This window comes from Hesperophylax consimilis, chromosome 23, assembly GCF_061612785.1.
Source record: "Hesperophylax consimilis isolate HC1 chromosome 23, BYU_Hcon_1.0, whole genome shotgun sequence".
Classification (NCBI taxonomy): Eukaryota; Metazoa; Arthropoda; class Insecta; order Trichoptera; family Limnephilidae; genus Hesperophylax; species Hesperophylax consimilis.
In genome coordinates, this window is record NC_142858.1 from 12,763,251 (window position 1) to 12,781,987 (window position 18,737).

The window sequence follows — 18,737 nt, forward strand, 5'->3', positions numbered from 1 at the left end:
CCATAAAACCCGACACACACGGCAAAGCCAGTAAGCCAAATGGCCCCGCGCCGCACCGTGTCAAAACTCATAATTTGTGGAGAAACTCAGATGGCTTGGCATAGCTTCGGTAAGTTCGAAATTCACCAAGCCGAGTCAAAAATTCTTAATTCGGCACGGCCGTATGTGGTAAATGTGCTAATGGCTCGCCGGCTCAACCAAGTGTGTGAGATCGCCGAGCCAAAAAACAAGCAGACGTGAAATCACGTCGATGTGAAAAATAAATACCTGTATTATTTCTTACGAATGTATTTAATGATAGAATAATCTATTTTATGTAGGTGTCCAAAATATGATTTTAGTTCATGAGAGTTTTTCACTCGCTGGTGATACAGATCAAAATGGCCAGGCTCGGCATTGCTCGGCTCGGTCGTGTGTCCCCCTAATTTGAACCGGTTCAGCCAATGGCTACATGTAGTTCCGGCTTAACACAAATGCTAATTGTACATAATTTTTTTGGATTAATTTTTTTTGTTTTTTGTAGTCTTGCTTGTATATTTTTATATTTATCAAGACAATCTTTAAACTTTATGATTTTTTATATTATATTTTATACATGAATTCACTCACCGCTCTGTTCCGTTAAAATTAACTTTTTTTTAAATAATACACCCAGGATAAATAATACATGTGATGCAATAATATCACAACGGTCGTCTGATCTGGAACTGTATTTATATTTTTAAATGAAAAATAAAGGTAGGTACCTAGATCTGAATACTTAGTTATGTTATAGTTATAGTGTATTTAACCAACCTGAAAAGATTCCGCTAGTAAAGTTTTTTTCACATAAATGTGGTCAATGCTAGAGGTAAAATGGAAGAAAAACTGCGTATTGAAAAAAATCATAATTAAATCATCTAGTTTTTAAGAAGCTCAAGGACGGCTTGTTTCGCAGAATTTGAACAATTCATCAAATTTTAAAGTTAATGTTCAAGTTCTAAAGTTCTATTCAAGTTCTGTTATTATTCAAGTACAGTGGAAAAACCGGCCCATGATGAAACAACTCAATAACTAATAAATCTTTCAAAGCAATGGAATTTTTATTATGGAATTTGAAGAATTGTAAAATTTCTGTGAAACAATCAGTCCGTATTAATTAAAACTGAGTATAAATAAACAACTATAATATTACCTCTTAAAATAATGTAAAGAAAGTGAGAGACATAAATAAGATGAAGAAACAATTAAAATAAATTTGATTATGAATGAGACCTAGAGCTAGACTATCACAACAGTAATAATAATATTATTACTTCACTCTTACTAACGCATTTGACGACCTCCATGGCAGAGTTATAAATCCTTGACTCTGGTCCCAGAGGTCACGGGTTCAAAACACCACTAGGACAAATTTTAAATTTATACGCGTTTTTGATTATACACCGTTTTAATTATTCTCACCTCGTTCGAGAGTGGAATTTACTCTCATTATCGCATCGATGATGAGATACAACACTATGGCTGTCGCTATATTTTGTTACCGTATCGATATATTCAGGTACATTACAGCCTTCCTCTCCCCATTCTCCAAGGAAATTGAGATTCGTAAGCGGTATCTTCGATTTAATTATGTACACGAGTTATGAGTTTACTATTTGGTACTTGAACCAATGAATAGTAAATATGTGGGCCGGTATATAAGTCTTTTTGTATCCTCGCTTTGTGAGACATTCAGTGACATGGCAAATATGACCTTTACGTAAGTAATTACATACTTCCATTTCATCGAAATTTACGTAAATTGCCTAATTTTATCCGTACGGACCATTATATTCGTCTAGCAATGAGGGATGTTGATGTTATTAATTGATAATCATAATTGACAAATAAGTGTGTTTTCACCGGTTTGTTCGTCACAATTTCATAAATAGTGCACTTAATTTATCACACATTAGATGTATTATATTATCTAGATAATTTTTGACGAGAACTAGCTTTATAGTTTGGTATAGGAGTGAAAAGTAGTATCTTAAAGTGTATGATAGTACATGATGTGGTAGCATTATAAAATATAAATTTGGTTCTGGCTTGGGAAGCGCTGGCCTAGATATTTATAATTTCTAATTACACTTTCGATCGATGAAGGCATTTTAAAATATTAACATTAGCCTACCACATGTGGGTCATATTTATTTTCCCATAGACCAGTCGGGGGCCCCTGGGTGAGTTTGCCACCGGATGGACATTTTCCACGGATACAAAATTTTCCATTGATTTGGCAAAATGGCTGCACAAACAATGCCCACAATCATATCCGTAACAATGACTGACTAGCAAATTTGACACATCAAGTCCACGCAGTAGCCGATACCGTAGATTTACAACTAGAACTTGAGTAGAAGCTAATTAATTTCATACCTATATGTAGGCATGCCGCTGATAGCCCCATTGTAAGCTCTCCTTCTCAAAAACATATACTAAAACGAAGCTCTCAGCGGCAAAACCAATATGAGCATATTATGGCCCTGTTCGTTGAATTCAGTTAGTATTTTGTAGCCTACTGGTCCAAAGCGACAGGTGCAGCGTCGCGGATTTTTTGCAAGCTAAGTCCTCTATAATTGCATTAATGTTTACTCTTCAATATGGTACTTTTTTATGTGACACCTCACAAGAGTGTCCCTGCCTGTGCAGTGTACAGACAGGGGAACTATGTCACCACCCGGTTGGGCGGCGTTGTGAGGCGGAATAAGGTAGGGGCTGTAGGAAGGGATTTGTTAATGCGGTCCTTGAAGAGGCTCGGATTATAGGAGGAAGGAAAAACAGATGCCGGTAGCTCGTTCCACATACGAGCCGACTTACATTGCGTCTATGCATTAGAGAAGGCAATCGGTCTGTTAACAACGGATTGTCAATCAGACGGATCGCTCTCCTTTGCACAGATTCAAGCAGGTTTATTAAGTATTTTGGGGCACCAGCTCAAAGGTGGCTCCCAAATTCAATAGTTGGGCGGACTTGAGACTTGTACAGGGTCAGCAGCTGGTCACTGTTGAAGAATCTCCTAGCCCTGTACAAGACGCCCAACTTCTTGGAGGCCTGATTTACTCGGGCTTCTATGGATCCCCGATACTTGAGCCGGTCTGATATAGTAACTCCAAGCATTTCAATGGAGTCTTTATTGGGGAGAGTGCTCCCATCAAATTGCACCAGACAGTCATTGATCTCCCTCTTTGCCGAAATCAGACACGCTTGGGTTTTTGAGAAGTTGAAACTGACCAAGTTGGCCTTAAAAGACTTGGAAGAATTTTTACATCTATGGACATATTCCTCAAATATCTCTAGTTTTACCTCACTAACAACGTACATCCCATCTTTGGACGTTCTCTGATATTCCTTCTTTTCAAACACGGAATCAGCTTGGAATTCATTTTCCAGCGTTCTTCTTTTAGTCGTGCTACATGCCCAGCTAGTCCCGCTTGAGTCTAGTGATTGTGATGCTGAACCTTATTATCACCTTACCTTGAACTGGAAATAACATGAATATGTAACAAATACAAGATAACAGAGCTCAAAATAGACTCATTCATCCACGCGTAGGAGCGGAATTGCTTGTCGAATCTTGGAATCCAATCGAAGGTTTTCTATAGAATAGTATAAACGATAATAATATATTAGCACTAGGTAGGTCTTATTCATAGAAAAAATACGGGGAAAATTGTTAACAACATTTTATTGATTAAATTATTACATTCCCGGGATACAAACATATGCGAAAACTATTCCATTTGAGCACAATTAATACTTCTAACCTACTTAATATAGACTCACGATAATATATTACTATGTCCTGTACACCGGCACGGCACATTAGTGGGAAAGAATAGAATGGAAAAAATGTCATTAAGTTTGGGTAAGTAACATCTCAGTGCTTTATTAATACGGTTAATAATTTATAGAACGTGGTTAATGGAACAGTCGTCATAGGGTCGGTATATCAGTCAATCCGTATCCTCGCTGTGTGCGACATTCCTCGCGCAAATTTAAGCGAGCCAAACCGGCCGCTTAAGCCTTGGCAAGCAGCAGAATAGTTCCCTATTTGGACACCGAGGCGCTAGCAGTAACAAATGTCAAATTTGACGTTTACGTACTCCAATCTCAACGAAATATACTTAAATTGCATAATTTTATAAGTATGTACGGTTACAATCACCGAGCGATGGGGGATGTTAACGTTTTTAATTGATAATCAATCTAAAATAGACAAATAGTCTGGTAAAATATTATACGAGGAATTTATCAAAGTCAATATGTGTTTTCAGATGTTTGTTTGTCACAATTTCATGAATAGTGAATTGACTACAGCAAAACAACTACAATTTACATTAATCCTCGCGTACATTGAAATGCCATGCCGATTGAAGTGGGGAACTTTATAAATAAATAAACTCGTAAATTAGCCCGCCTAAAACATTTGACATTTCGAAAGTTCTCGAACTCTCGATTACGCAGGAGCATAGATATACTACTCACGCAGCATAGAAAAGTACTTTCCTCTTATAAAATCATAGACAATAATGTAATATTGCTGATATCTCGGCTTCCGACCCATATACGGCTCAAGCCTTGCTAAGCTCCACATTCCAGTCAAGCCGAGCTTTAAATGAACACATATACCAGGCCGTAAGTGGTTAACGGTAACGTGGTAACGTTGTTAAATAGCACCTATTTAGTACCTATCGTATCATATTACTTTAGTATCATCCTCCTAACTTGGTTTAGTGAGTTTTCTTTCTGTGTAAAGCAATTATCCTGAACAAATACATTTTAGGAATAACTTTTTCTTTTTGACTTATTTTGACGATTATGCCCATCAATGTTAGATATCATTGAAGAAGAAGATAATACCAAACATGAAACAAAACGAGGCACAGAAAAATAAAAAAGATTACGTTCTCAACTAGGAATAAATAAAATAATTTATTTTTTTTACAAAATATAACATATTAAAGCATATTTTATACGCTCTCCTACAAAAGCTGGCGCTTGTGGTTAGGAGAGGACAACTTATTAATAACTTGAGAATTTAACAGAATAGAGATTTTGACATAATATTTTTTAAGATTATAAAGGTACTCGTAATTTAAATAAGAAATGTAAAAATGTAATAAACGAAATATGAAACAAAACAAGGCACAGAAAAATAAAAAGATTACTTTCACAACTAGGTATAAATAAACCACTAAATGAATTTTACTTTGTTTATTTAGAAGCCCGCCGAAATATATATTTTAGGAAAATATTTGTTTAAGTTAATCTCTGGATCTATACAATTTATTTTAAAATAAGTCAGCTTATGTATAGAACAACACATGGGATCTTCGAGACATCTTTGAGATCCCATGCACTTGTCGTATAACTTACTTTCATAATGCGCCAATCAACACAGCGACTTAACTACAAGGCGAAGCTTAATGCCAAATCACTATTTTCATTAATCTTTGTAACGAATTGGTGTACATTATGAATACCAAAAATATGATTTAGATAAATTGAAGGTTTTCCTATCATTTCGCTTGATTAGAAAACAAAAAAAAATACTTAGTAAAAAATATAAATGTAAACTACTAAAAAAAATATTTTTTCAATAAAAATGTATGAACGCCTAAAGGAAACAACTTTTAAAAAATACATTATTATAGCTAAAATTATCTGTGACAGTTTCACTTGATTAACTTTTTTGCTTTCTTATAAAATTATTTACAATTTAAATAAAAACCAGTTTTGTGCTTAAAATCGAACGTTTCTAGACTCCGTTTGTCAAGTAATTTTAATGCCTATTTCCTACAATATAAGGTATACCAAGAATATAGACATTGTTGGCTTGTAGCTTCCTCTTAACGATTCTGAATTGACCATCGACATTTTCAACGTCATCTTTAGACAGTTCAATAACTCTCTTTTGTATCTCATTTTTTAAGATAATACATTTGTCATGCCGAAACGTTAATTATATGAAATTCCCTCGATGGAAAAAAAAACGCAAAGTAAGCTCCAAAAATTATTAAAAACATGTTTTGTTCTGTTATTTAATATGTTATGGGCATGAAAAAATTCACAGTGTATTTTTAAATCCAAGCTCTACTTCAAACGAGTTCTATTTGATTAAATATTTTCACTATTTTCGCTAATTGTTAGCAATAGTTTTTTTTTAAATTAGCGAGCTCCCTCTAACATTTGTATTTACATATCTCCGGTTCTAACCATCTTTGAATACTTACTACTGTCTCTTTTAATCGTTCAGGCACTTGTCAAATACATACCTATGTCCTGTTTGATTTTCTCTCATTAGAATTGTGTGCGCTATTTACTCTTTCAAACACTACCAACGGTTCATTGAGGCCCAAAAGCAATAACGCTTTCCAAGAAGCTAATTGTATTATTTTATTACCTGTGTGTTCAAACAGTTTGGTGGATTCTGATTGCGAACACCACTTTGTATTTGAGTATCAATAATTTTGAATGGCTCGTGGCCATTGGAAATAAATTGCTCATGGCGGTTATTAGTCATTACATTAACGCATCAGACATAATACACATTGACTTTTTTGCCATTTTGCAATTACGTGTTTACGCGGATGTTCTTCATTATGTTCACGAAATTATTTTATGACATTTCTGACGAGTCACGGACTTTATAAATTTTTTTTAGAACTTTGATTGATTGAAAAAAAATTAGGTAGGATGTTCCTGGAACGCTTGTGATGTAGGATGTAGGTGCAGTGGTGTACGTCGAAAGTCTTGTATGCGCTGCAGAGGGGCACAGTGATGGTGAAATTTAATGAAGTAATGGCTTCTTTCCTCCCTCACGACGAGACCAAAGTAAGGCCCGCGGTTCTTATTACCGAACGAAATAAAAGACGCTTTACCATAGAAGTTAGTTTTTAATAAAGAACGTTTCCACGAGGGCAAACTTAACTTGTAGGTTGGTAGATTGTGAATAGAGTTCAATAAAATCTACCGGAACAGGGCTAATGACGGAGGGCATAGTCCAGTGGTAACGCATTGGACTGCCATTCCGAAGGTCGCGGGTTCGAACCCGGCGTGCGCAAATAAATTTCATTTGATTAATTTGTGTTATTTCACAATTAATTAATTAAAATAATATATAGTATATTTGCGGCACGTTCCAGAGTGGAAGATACTACCAGTTATCGCCCTGGTGTAAGACCACCATTCAGAATTGAAACGTTGCTCTAAATGGCTTTAGCCGTGTTTAGTGACTAGATCTGAATAGCCAGGTACTTCCCCACCTTCCTCTTTCCCTTCCCCACTTAAATTCAGCCTCAGAACATCCCCCAATTGGGGATGCCATAGTCTCACTGGCTCCAGACGGGAGCAGTTGGGACTCTTGTGAGGTATTCACTATAAAAAATAAAAATAAATTAACAAGTGGAATAATAATTTATTCTTCATCGTCTGTGTGCTTAGTTTTTCGAAATTATGCAACTGATTTTGAAAGGGTTTTCAGTGTTTTCAGTACCATTTAGAGAATTTCTTCCGGAAGGTTTATATATTCAATACATACTTATTATATTTAAAAATATTTTGGGTGCTTACATTGCTAACGCTGGCTAAACCTTACGAGATACCCCAAAGTAATGTGTTACGAAATTGTATATCTTAAAAACGCTTGCAAAAAAAGCTGAGGTTGTATACGTCTATCTCCTAAGGATAACCCCCAACAATGCAGGGTACATGCCCGGTATATAGTATTTTTATAAAGAAAAAATATTTTGCTTTTACCTATAGAAGAGCAAATAATTTTCAATCAATGGTAGAACACTGCGTTATAGTTCCGATGTTGATTTAAAATTCGTTCCGTTTGCTTTCATGTGATTTCCATTGACCTTAAACTTGAGTCTTTTAATACTATGAGTTTGTTCAGAATTTGGTTAATATTTATTTTCGACAAAATTTTGAATCTACTTTTTCTATAGATAGAATTTTTTATCCATTTAAAGATTTCCAACATTGGTAGGTAACCGATACATTGGCGTCTTTATATGTATTTGTACTTTCCAGCTGCGCAATCATTTTGAATGGGTACCCCAGACGTACGTTACTTTAAACTGATCACTAAATTAATTAATCGTTTTTACGATTACAAAATAATTTTGAATAGTAATATATTTCTTCCGCCTAATGCATTGCGGCCTTGAATTCTTTCTGGATCTATAATTAAAAAAAATCTGGTTGATTTTTCACCCTTGCTTCCAAATATATTATTATAGTGACGTCTGCATTCCGCCCTCTATTTGCTTTATTTCATGCAATCATTCTTTTCTGTGTTGTAACGACCGCCCCATGCCTCATGTACAAGGATTTTTATACTTCTTGAGTAAAACATGCGAGTGCCAGAAACCACTGAAAAAACACGTACGTAGATATGTATTATTGATGAATTGTGCACAATAATAGAAATATTTTTGTAATGCGCACTTTTGTGACATTCCACTTCAAATTCATATCAAGCTCACGTGTTGGATGTAGAATAATCAAACAAATACGTAACCGACCTAGAAACATTATATTTACATTTTCCCTCTACGATTTTTACGGTAGTGGCATAAAACGAATTATTTACTTGAAATATGTTTCACTTGAATGCATCTGATTATCATATTGATTTTAATAAATATGTTTTCCGGAAATCCCACAAAACGAAAGGTTGCTCTATAAAATTTTACGATTGGATATTTTTGGAAATATTGTATGGACCGGTCCAGACTAATGAATGGTTCAATCTGGTAAAATCTGATCGAAACCGAATTAAAACCACAAACTTTCAGAAAACATAATCCAGTGTTTAGCATATGTTTGTGTTGATATTATTAAATTGCCTTGTTTATTGACTGGCTATAAAAGTAGACATCTGTTTTAAAATAATTATTTTTTTACAGATATGGAGAAAAACAGCGCAAGTCCGATGGTACTGGAGAGTTAACTGGAATCCAACTACTATCTGCCACCGCCTATCAGCTGAAGAAACCTAACCAGCAGTTGCTGATCCCCATTACTCTTTGGATCGGAATGGAGCAGGCCTTCATCGGGGCTGACTTCACCCAGGTACCTATACATCAAGCCTATTATTTTCCATACCTGTGGACATATTGGTGTCACTTTAAACAGCATACCAAGTTGTGCTCTCGGGTCATGATGATTTTTTACATTAATCCTCGTGAATATCTTTGATGTGTTAAATGTATTCAAGTACACGGAATATAGTTACAAAAGGCTACAAAAACATATCTCAATAATAATTGCAATTAAAGTTATCATAATAGTTTTCTTCTGCATGGGTCCTATATAATTTAATAGTAATAATTTACAAGTAAATTAGTAATATTTTACTTTTAATTTCACTGAATTATTATGTACATTTTTTCGTAGGAAGCAATCACTTTGTGGTTAGACATTATATATTAAATCAAATAAAACACTTTGTTTATTAACCACGACTTTATTATTATTACATCTACCGGTTTCGCTACGGTCGAGCTTCATCAGGATGTGAAATATAACTAATATAATATAATAGTATAATAGTAGAAATATAATAGTTATATTTCACATCCTGATGAAGCTCGACCGTAGCGAAACCGGTAGATGTAATAATAATAAAGTCGTGGTTAATAAACAAAGTGTTTTATTTGATTTAATATTATGTACATATTCGTAAAAGCCCATATAAATATAGATTTTTTTTGTGCATTACAGATTGATTCAATCCTATTACAATATACATGAAATATACAAAGCGTTAAATGAAACATTTTACAATAACCGATATTTTAGAGTTCTTCGGTAAAATGATTTTTGAAATCTTCAAGGCCTATCTTGAAAATTTCAAGAGACCTAGAGGTATCATTTAGCAGCACCATACCTCTTGTCATGCTATGCTGGGCTATACTGGGCTATATATATATAGCGCGCTATATTCTCGTGGCTTGACCTAGCCAAGCCATGATGAGTATAGCGTAATCTGTCAGCCCCATTATGCAAATATTCGTGAATTAATTATTTTATAGATGATCTGTGAATAAGACTCGTGGAGTACGATAAAACTCATCCTCGGATTGCATTGTGGTGATAAAAACAATAATATTTTGGCAAATTTACCAATGTAGCAAGAAGAACGAAGAGTGATGATGTCAACAACCTACGAGATGGTGATCCAACGGGGTACACGGGTATTGGAGAGGATCAAAGGGAGATCTCAATCAAGTCAAATGGCGATATCTGTATTACAAAGACGTCTAGTACCACCTACCTATTCATTCGTGTGCATACGAATGTAGTAATAAATTGCCATAATAATATTAATTAATTTGTGAAAATGTGCCACCAACCGTGTAGTCGGCATTCTTTGTTTAACACGGCTGATAATTTCTAAAATAAATACATATTGTCCACAATTCTTCAATAAATAACAAATTCCTAATAACATTTTAATGCAAATTATTTCTCCGTAACATGCGGTAAAAAAATGAGGAAAAATATGCATCTTTGTTTACAAAACAAAACTCGTATAAATTGAAGATTTTTCAAAATATTATCAATGAATTTAATAAAGTTGAGAGATTTTTTTTATGAAATGTAATTTTGACGATTAGTGGTGTGTTTTATCTGCTGATTTCTTGGTATCTTAGGTTTAGGTGTAGTTGTGTAACTAAAATACTAAAGTCGCTTCTCTAGCGACAATTATTCGTTATTGGATGGTGCCATCTTGGGTGTTGTGAAAAAGTGGAACTAAAAAGTATATAAAGGTCCAATGCAAAATCATAATTATGGATATCGAGTTCAAGTAATTTTTCTTTCCAGGTTTTCAAGCAAAAAATTCAATTTATTTTTATGCCGAAGACTTAAGTTTCTTTTAAAATTACCAAATCATTTCAAAAAACTCACCGAAATATTTTTAAAATTTGCCCATGGATATAATTCGTATTCAAAATTAAAATAATAGTCGATGAAAGGTCTTAAATATTTTAATTTGAATATGTTATAATTTGGTTAATTTTCTTTTCCAGGCTTACGTCTCATGCGCCTTGGGAATCCACTCCATAGGCTACGTGATGATCTGCTTCGGGGTGGTTAACGCCATTTGCTCGCTCGTGTTCGGCTCCGTGATGAAGTTCTCTGGCCGCATCCCCATCATCGTGCTCGGCGCCATCGTGCACTTCTGCCTGATTGGCGTGCTGCTGGTGTGGAGGCCGCACCCCGACAACCCGCTGGCCTTCTACGCTATTTCCGGACTGTGGGGAGTGGGAGACGCGGTGTGGCAGACCCAAGTCAACGGTGAGATGAGATCTTTCTTTCAATTTCCTCCCTTTTCCATCAACTTCTACGGGCCTAAGAGTCGAAAAGTCATGTAAATTGGCGACATTAGTTTTACTTTCGAATTGGCATAGACTTACCACACTCTCAATGATTGGATCATTTCTATAGCGTTTGAGACATGTGTTCAGTGCTCTTCCCTATTTTCTTTCCGTTTCCATTTACTTTCATCTCATACGTAACCTCATCCATTTGAGTGTTCCAAACCTTCTTCCAAGAAAATAATGTTTTTAGGATAATTTTTGAAATGTTTAGCAGAAAAAATAGTATAAAATACCTATTAGCTTATTTTTTCTTCATGAAATGAATTTAAAATAAATTGAATAGATCTTCATGGCTTCACAATAGTTTGACAATGCTTTTGGTAGGTAAAACAGCTGACACGCGTAAAACACTAAACCTTGCAAAACTTTGGAAATCGTATTTGTTTAAACCAATTATATTTATTTAAAAAATTCTATTAAGCGTGAATTTTTTGTTTGTCGATTAAATGCCAAATATTTGTAGTATAGGAAAAAAATTATTTGTCGTCAGTATTATTAGGTAGGTACAAACCTAATGCATAAATATTGGCAATAACATATCATTAGTATGTCAATCCTCAAAATAATTATGTGCCATTAGGCATTCAAGTAAATATATATCATATCCTAGGTCAGGGGTAGATAAACCTCGGCTTCCGAGACGCATTCTTCTCTGAATTAATGCGCACGGCTATTATAGGTATTATCATTATTTTTTAAGAAACGGATGACATATATATTTATTTTCGTAATGATCTGAGTATGCCTTAACATGGAATACTCGTATATGTACCAATTCACCATTATTGGTATCCATGCCTGGTGATTTATTTCATTCATTGCTGCGCTGAGACATCGCTAAAATGGACACATGTGTATCATCAGTTTTTGTTGCTTTTGGTGAGGTTTGATTGAAATTTATGTATTTATCTATTGTTTTATCACTAATAATACCGACACTCTTTTTTCGCTTTTACTAAATAAACGATATAAAACATTGAAACCAGCGATATGACGTCTTATTTATAGTTAAAAGAATATTTTAAAGCTCCAAAACTCATAATGATAGACAAAATATGGGACTTTTCTGTAAAATTCTGCGCCAGTCATATTATTTCTCTCTCCGGTGTCCGAAGTTAGCCAACCCCTGTCACGGCATTCTGGCTTCCTACGCAATACATTTTTTTATATCGTGATCACAATACAAAACACTATACTTTAATTCATGTGTGTGGGTAGGTACAACACATGCTACGACTAAATTGTTACCTATTTACCTAGTACCTAGTTTCATGGGTAGTATCATGTTCGCTGCCTTACGTGAACGTTAAGTACCTAATTGATAACAACTCTAATTGTTAATAATTTTGCCACGTGATATCTTCATGTTTGATGAATGAACAGATTAAAAATATTATAATTTGCAAATTGTGCTGCAAAAAAATCCCATGCAAATAAAAAAAAAATGGCACCACTCAAATAATTAGTTGAAAAATAATAACTTTTCAAGATCTCTTCTATTTTTAAACTGATTAAAATGTGTAACGACAATATGATATCTTTAACATTTCAATTAAAAGTCTTTATTCCATAGCAAAAAAAAACAGAACATTTTTTGGTTCACGATAAAAAAAAATCAGTCAAGAAGATGTGTTTAAATTTACTTTTACTTTACAATACATAAATTTCAATCAAACCTCACCAAAAGCAACAAAAACTGATTATACACATGTATCCATTTCAGTGATGACTCAGCGCAGCAATGAACGAAATAAATCACCAGGTATGGATACCAATAATGGTGAATTTGTACATATACGAGTATTCCATGGTAAAGCATACTCAGATCATTACGAAAATAAATATAGGTTTATGTCATCCGTTTCTTACAAAATAAAAAACTTAAACAGATCTTAAACTTACTTACTGTAGATGAAAGACTCATTATCAAAATATGGAAGAGTCAAATTCTTCAGAATAATACCTATTTATAAATATGTAAAATTATTCGTAAATTGTTATCAAATACTGAGTCTAAACCTATACATGTGTATTATTACTCTGGAATATTTTAATTCGTTTTTATGTCGAAAGAAAGAAGAAAAAAGCCCCTTATTGAAAAACATAACATTTTCGAATTGTATGCAGTTAGTTATTTAATGGTGTGCTAACCAAGCTTATTACATTTGTATCAAGTTTCATGATCTAACCATGTTTCGTAAAAATAATAATATCTTAATTTATTAATACTCAATATCATCAGTGTTACCGTTGTTATTTTTTATTCCATGGTTGTCGGTTAACAGAGAATGTGAACAATTGCAGCAAATGGGAAACACGCACGACAAAGGAAAGACAACGTACAATTCCAAAACCTTTGTACACATGATGTCATTACTCCCCTGTCATCCACTTTTAATAGTTTTCAACCAAACAAAGTACCTAAACGGCTTACCTCGGATACCGTAATTACTCCATCATTAAAATAAACAGGAGATATTTCCTACCAACTGTCAGCGTACTATCAAGAGAGGTACTACAGTGATGATTAATTGCAGGACATTCAGTACTTTATTCTATAATTTTATACCCACTAATCAAATTTCTCAAAAGCGTGTCAAACAAAATTACAGCTTTTCAAGCTCATGGTTTTTTTTAATCTCTGTTTTTTAAAGTATTAACCATATTTTTACCCTTTCAAACACGGGTATTAAATAAATTTTATCAGTTTTGATGGGTAAACTCGGAGATTTCGTTAATTAATTTTAAAATGGCTATATACTTAAGTGTAAGTGGTAAGGGATAAGTTGGTACCCGCCATGAGATGAACGGCCTGCAGTAATATGTTTTTTTTTGTTTTATTTACAACTAGTTGCTATAAATCGGTTCCGACACTAGTGGTAAAAGCGGGAAATTGGTGAATCATTCACAGTTATCGTCAATTTGCAGTATGGCCCTTTCGATTTGAGTTGTCGTTTTTGAATAAATGGAGTCCGAAATTTGTAATGTGTTAAGTTAAATTTGAAAAAAAATCTGTCGGTACGGGACAGCTACCATTTTTTATTGTCTTTTGGACTCTGTAAGTCTTTTAAACCCCTTAGTTGCAGCAAAGAAAAGAAATAAACAATCGAAAAGATCGTAAAAATATGTTTTTTGTTTTCTCTACGTCATGTAAATTCACAAATTTCCCATTTGTACAAAAATTTTCCAAACACCGTGTATAACATCATATATTGTACACTGAAAAAATATTTATAAAATACTTAAAATATCAAATAATTCCCTTTAGAAAAATAAATGATAAAAATTCCTATTAAGCAGTTTTTAAATAATTGGCCAATGAAGTATCGAAGGCTGAATGTTAAAATGATGTTACATAGTAACAATTTCATCTATTAGATAATTAAAAAGGCGATGGTCTGCAGGAAATGTTTTTCCTACACCATCTGGCTGGGTTTCCGAAGTGAACATGCAACAATTAGTCGCAAACATCACCGCGTACACTCTTTTATAATAATAAAATAACAATTATTGTTATTTTATTTAGATATTAAAATTACATATTATTTATATATATGTATATATATATATATATATATAAATATAGAAATTCTATAACACTTAGGCATAACCCACGGAAAGCTGCAATGCTTTTAGCTTTCGTCGGTAGTTCATTGAATATCTTGAATCCTTTAAAATAGCGTTCTAAAATCCTTTAATATAATAATTATTTTGGGTTCCTGAATAAAATTATTTTCGGAAGTCTTAAATCTCCACAGCTTCTCGTGAAAAGAAAATTAAAAAGGTTAAATTAACATGTATTTCGGGATCGGGAGCATCTTATATTTTAACTTAAATATAAATAATAAGGTACTGTAAATTAAACACCGTCTCATACTCATACTCATACCTAGTTAATTATCTTAGATTATCTAGTATAATTCACTTATCTGTGTTCAATTGCACAAATAAAGCACACTAGATCCCTCTATTTACTTACCTACCGTGATAGGTTACCCTACGTCATTCTACAGTTAAGCGACCTCTAGTAGACAAAACTTGAAACAGAAGTAACAATTTAATTATATGTTAAATATATTATAATACCGATATATTTCTTTGTTTCCAGGACTGTACGGAACCCTATTCCGCAGGAACAAGGAAGCAGCCTTCTCCAACTACCGCCTGTGGGAGTCCGTCGGCTTTGTCGTGGCTTATGCTTATTCAACCAATCTCTGCGCCAGAATGAAGCTTTACGTTATGCTTTGCGTGCTGGTCATCGGGTTCCTTGGATATGTCATTGTGGAGATCCTGCATAAGAGAAAGGTACACACATTTATGACAGCATTACTGAAAATTTTCAAATTTTTAAGGTTGTCCTGAAATTCTTGATTTCGTTATATTTCGAGGGAAGTACGGCAAATACGCTTGTATCAAAAATCTAAAAATATTCATAATAAAAATATAATGAGTGTACAACCATCAAAATATTGACACCCGCATTATTTAGTAAATGGAGACACGCTAAATAACACATAATAATATTATGTATTGAATATTTTTCTATCAAATACATCAAAGTTAAAGACAACGGACGAGCTAACATCTCCGGTTATATTAGTAACGTTGCATTACGCAACAAGTGGATTAATGTGGATCATTACGTTCAATGAGAGATAAGTTAGTGGATTTAACAAGAGTGTTTCTGTTTACAGAGCCGCAGATTGAAGGCTGCTGCCAAGGCCGCTGAGGACACCCCTATGAACGCAGGACCCGCCCAGACCGAGGAAGAGGTCGACGATGAAAGAGATGAAATCGATGACAACATTATCATCACTCATCTCTAAACAATCCCATGATCTTAATTATCTATTTGAAGAAACTTATACACAGATAGTTTCCACGTGGCGTTGATTGTCGTTGCAAAGGATTAGTAGACAAATCAATTAGTTAATTGTTGTTTTATTTATACAAACGTATTATTTTTGTAGATTAATCTTAAGAACTTTCAGTTAAACGAGTCTTGGTCTGGTGTGTGAATCATTTAAGAAACTTTTAGGATTGACTTTGTTGATCCAATTAAATGGTTGGCAAAGATCCGTTTACTCCATCCTTCATCCTAAAGCTATCGGTCGTTCTATTTTTTTTTTGGAGTATACCAAAGTTCGTATGGTATTATTATATAGTCGTACAGCGTAAATCACGACAACTTTCAAATAAAATCATTAATATACGGAAAGTGGAAGAGGTTTACCTGGTCTACTTTGAATCAGTACATTTTAGCGTCAGTATTAACGATTATCCTTCGATAATCTAAAATCTATAAAAGTATTAATAGGTTTTTTTACAAAAAGGCGAGAATTATGAAAGATTGAGAGCATTTCGCTAGTCTATGTATTACCTGAATAAATTAATGATGTCACGTTCCTTCAACTTTTACGTTCCAGGAAATACAGAATTCCAAATTTATTCAAACCCATTTTAAAAAATTACCTTCAAGTAAAATCATAAAATACACGAGCATCTATATGTATAATTGAATGTCTTACAACTTGCGTACTGGCTACTCAGTTTGCGAGTCGAAATGTACGATACTAATTATTCATTTTGGATTAATTAGAATATTTAGAACTTTTGACCAAACTGTATTTTAATATTTAAAATGCACTTATTTTTATATTTCAAAATTATGGAATAAAATAATTTATTTTATCGTTACGATAGTTTAATTCCTACAGTAAAAGTTATGAAGAAGGTGCAACTTATTTACTTGTATTCTTATTGTATTGTTTTATTTCTAAATTAAATTAAAAACATTGTTTTTCATATTAATTATCAGAATTTCCACAAGACTTCAGAGACGGTCTTTATATAATTTCCATGTATTTAGGTCATTGGAATAAGCTATACCAAGCATTTGCAATATACATGTTTTGTCATTAATCACACACAAAATTAAAAAATGGAAGCATTCCAGTCTTGATGATTTATTATTTTTTAGTTTTTAACGACTTTAACATAGATCTTGAAACTCGATGGTTCAAAATTTATTATTATATGGGGATAATTAAGTTTCTTTGTTAAATCCATACATTTATGTTTAAAATGCCATGATTTTTTATTACCTACATTAGGAAACTTTTTGCTTCGACAAGGGTGAAGTCCCTCGTCATATTATGTTATGGACTATGGATAAATGTACAGAGATCAATATCCGAATATATAGTATTGTAAACGCCATCAAAATTTTTGCCATGTTTTCAATTTATAGCTTGACTTACATTTTACCAAATCATGTGAAGCTTATTGACCTTGTATCAGATCAATTTAAAATGTCAGTTTAGTAAGGAAACCAGTTGAATATTCAGATGTGTGGACGATTGTGGGAGACCTACGAGCAGAGTATGTTTGTTATACGGTATGAAGCCTTCAAACAAGTTGTGATTGCAAAGTGATATAAGTGGAGGAGAGTAATCCGACCATTAGTATTTGTATCAGATTAAATCTGCACTTTAAAAGTTTCTGCGGCACAAACAAACAAAAAGCAATTTCTGCGAAAGCATTACGATTGCTACGATACTTTTCTAGTGTTTATTGTTTAAAATCAGTATTCCAGGAGAAATTTATACTTAGGTACAAACAAGTGATGAAATGTTCCATGTGAAATTGTGAATAATACGTAGATGTACTTATTACATACATGTTTAACTTTAATATACAGTAGCTGTAGGTTTTCTTAGTGATATTTGATCAACATATTTTAATAAAAATGTTACTCGTACCGATGTGTTGTTATTTGGTCCATCCACTTTTCTTTCATGAAAACATAGCCAAATCTTATAAGAATCATTTTTGTTATGTATTTACATGTTTTCCCCACCTCTTCCTAATTGTTTGTACATCCAAACTCGAACACACTCCAAAATGGTGAATCGTCACCTTATTTATACATAACCTCATATATAGGAATATATTATGTCACATTATTTATTATCAAAAGTTGACTGACACCTGCTGAGGGATGATTGGCAACCACCGATAAGATGAGACACTAGGCAAGGAAGAAAATATCACAAATGGTTACTATATATTTTTAAAATTAGTACTTCCACAATTCATTTCAAATAAATATTCAATATCGACATCCCACTGGAAACCAAGAAAGATCCAAATAAAACAATATCTTTTTATGAAAATAAAATACTTTGTATTAGTGAATACGCAATATAGGAAGCGCAACATGGCATAATACCCAAAAAATATCACTATAATACTTTTGGGCGTGAAAATCTCAAATTATATCCGAAGATCGAAATATTCATCCTGACGAAGAAACCATTA

General features: G+C 33.5%; 1 protein-coding gene across 3 annotated transcripts in view; it reads left to right on the plus strand.

The window, feature by feature from the left end:
• The window catches only part of LOC149412338 (UNC93-like protein), a 105,072-nt gene extending 86,895 nt beyond the window's left edge, over nt 1-18,177 (plus strand). For all 3 annotated transcript variants that reach the window (XM_089646082.1, XM_089646081.1, XM_089646083.1), the window contains 4 exons: nt 8,940-9,105; nt 11,067-11,334; nt 15,526-15,722; nt 16,112-18,177. In XM_089646082.1, the coding sequence (XP_089502208.1) occupies nt 8,940-9,105; nt 11,067-11,334; nt 15,526-15,722; nt 16,112-16,243 (763 nt within the window). In that variant the 3' untranslated portion in view covers nt 16,244-18,177. The remainder of the gene's footprint in view (nt 1-8,939; nt 9,106-11,066; nt 11,335-15,525; nt 15,723-16,111) is intronic.
• Nucleotides 18,178-18,737: the final 560 nt, after the last annotated feature.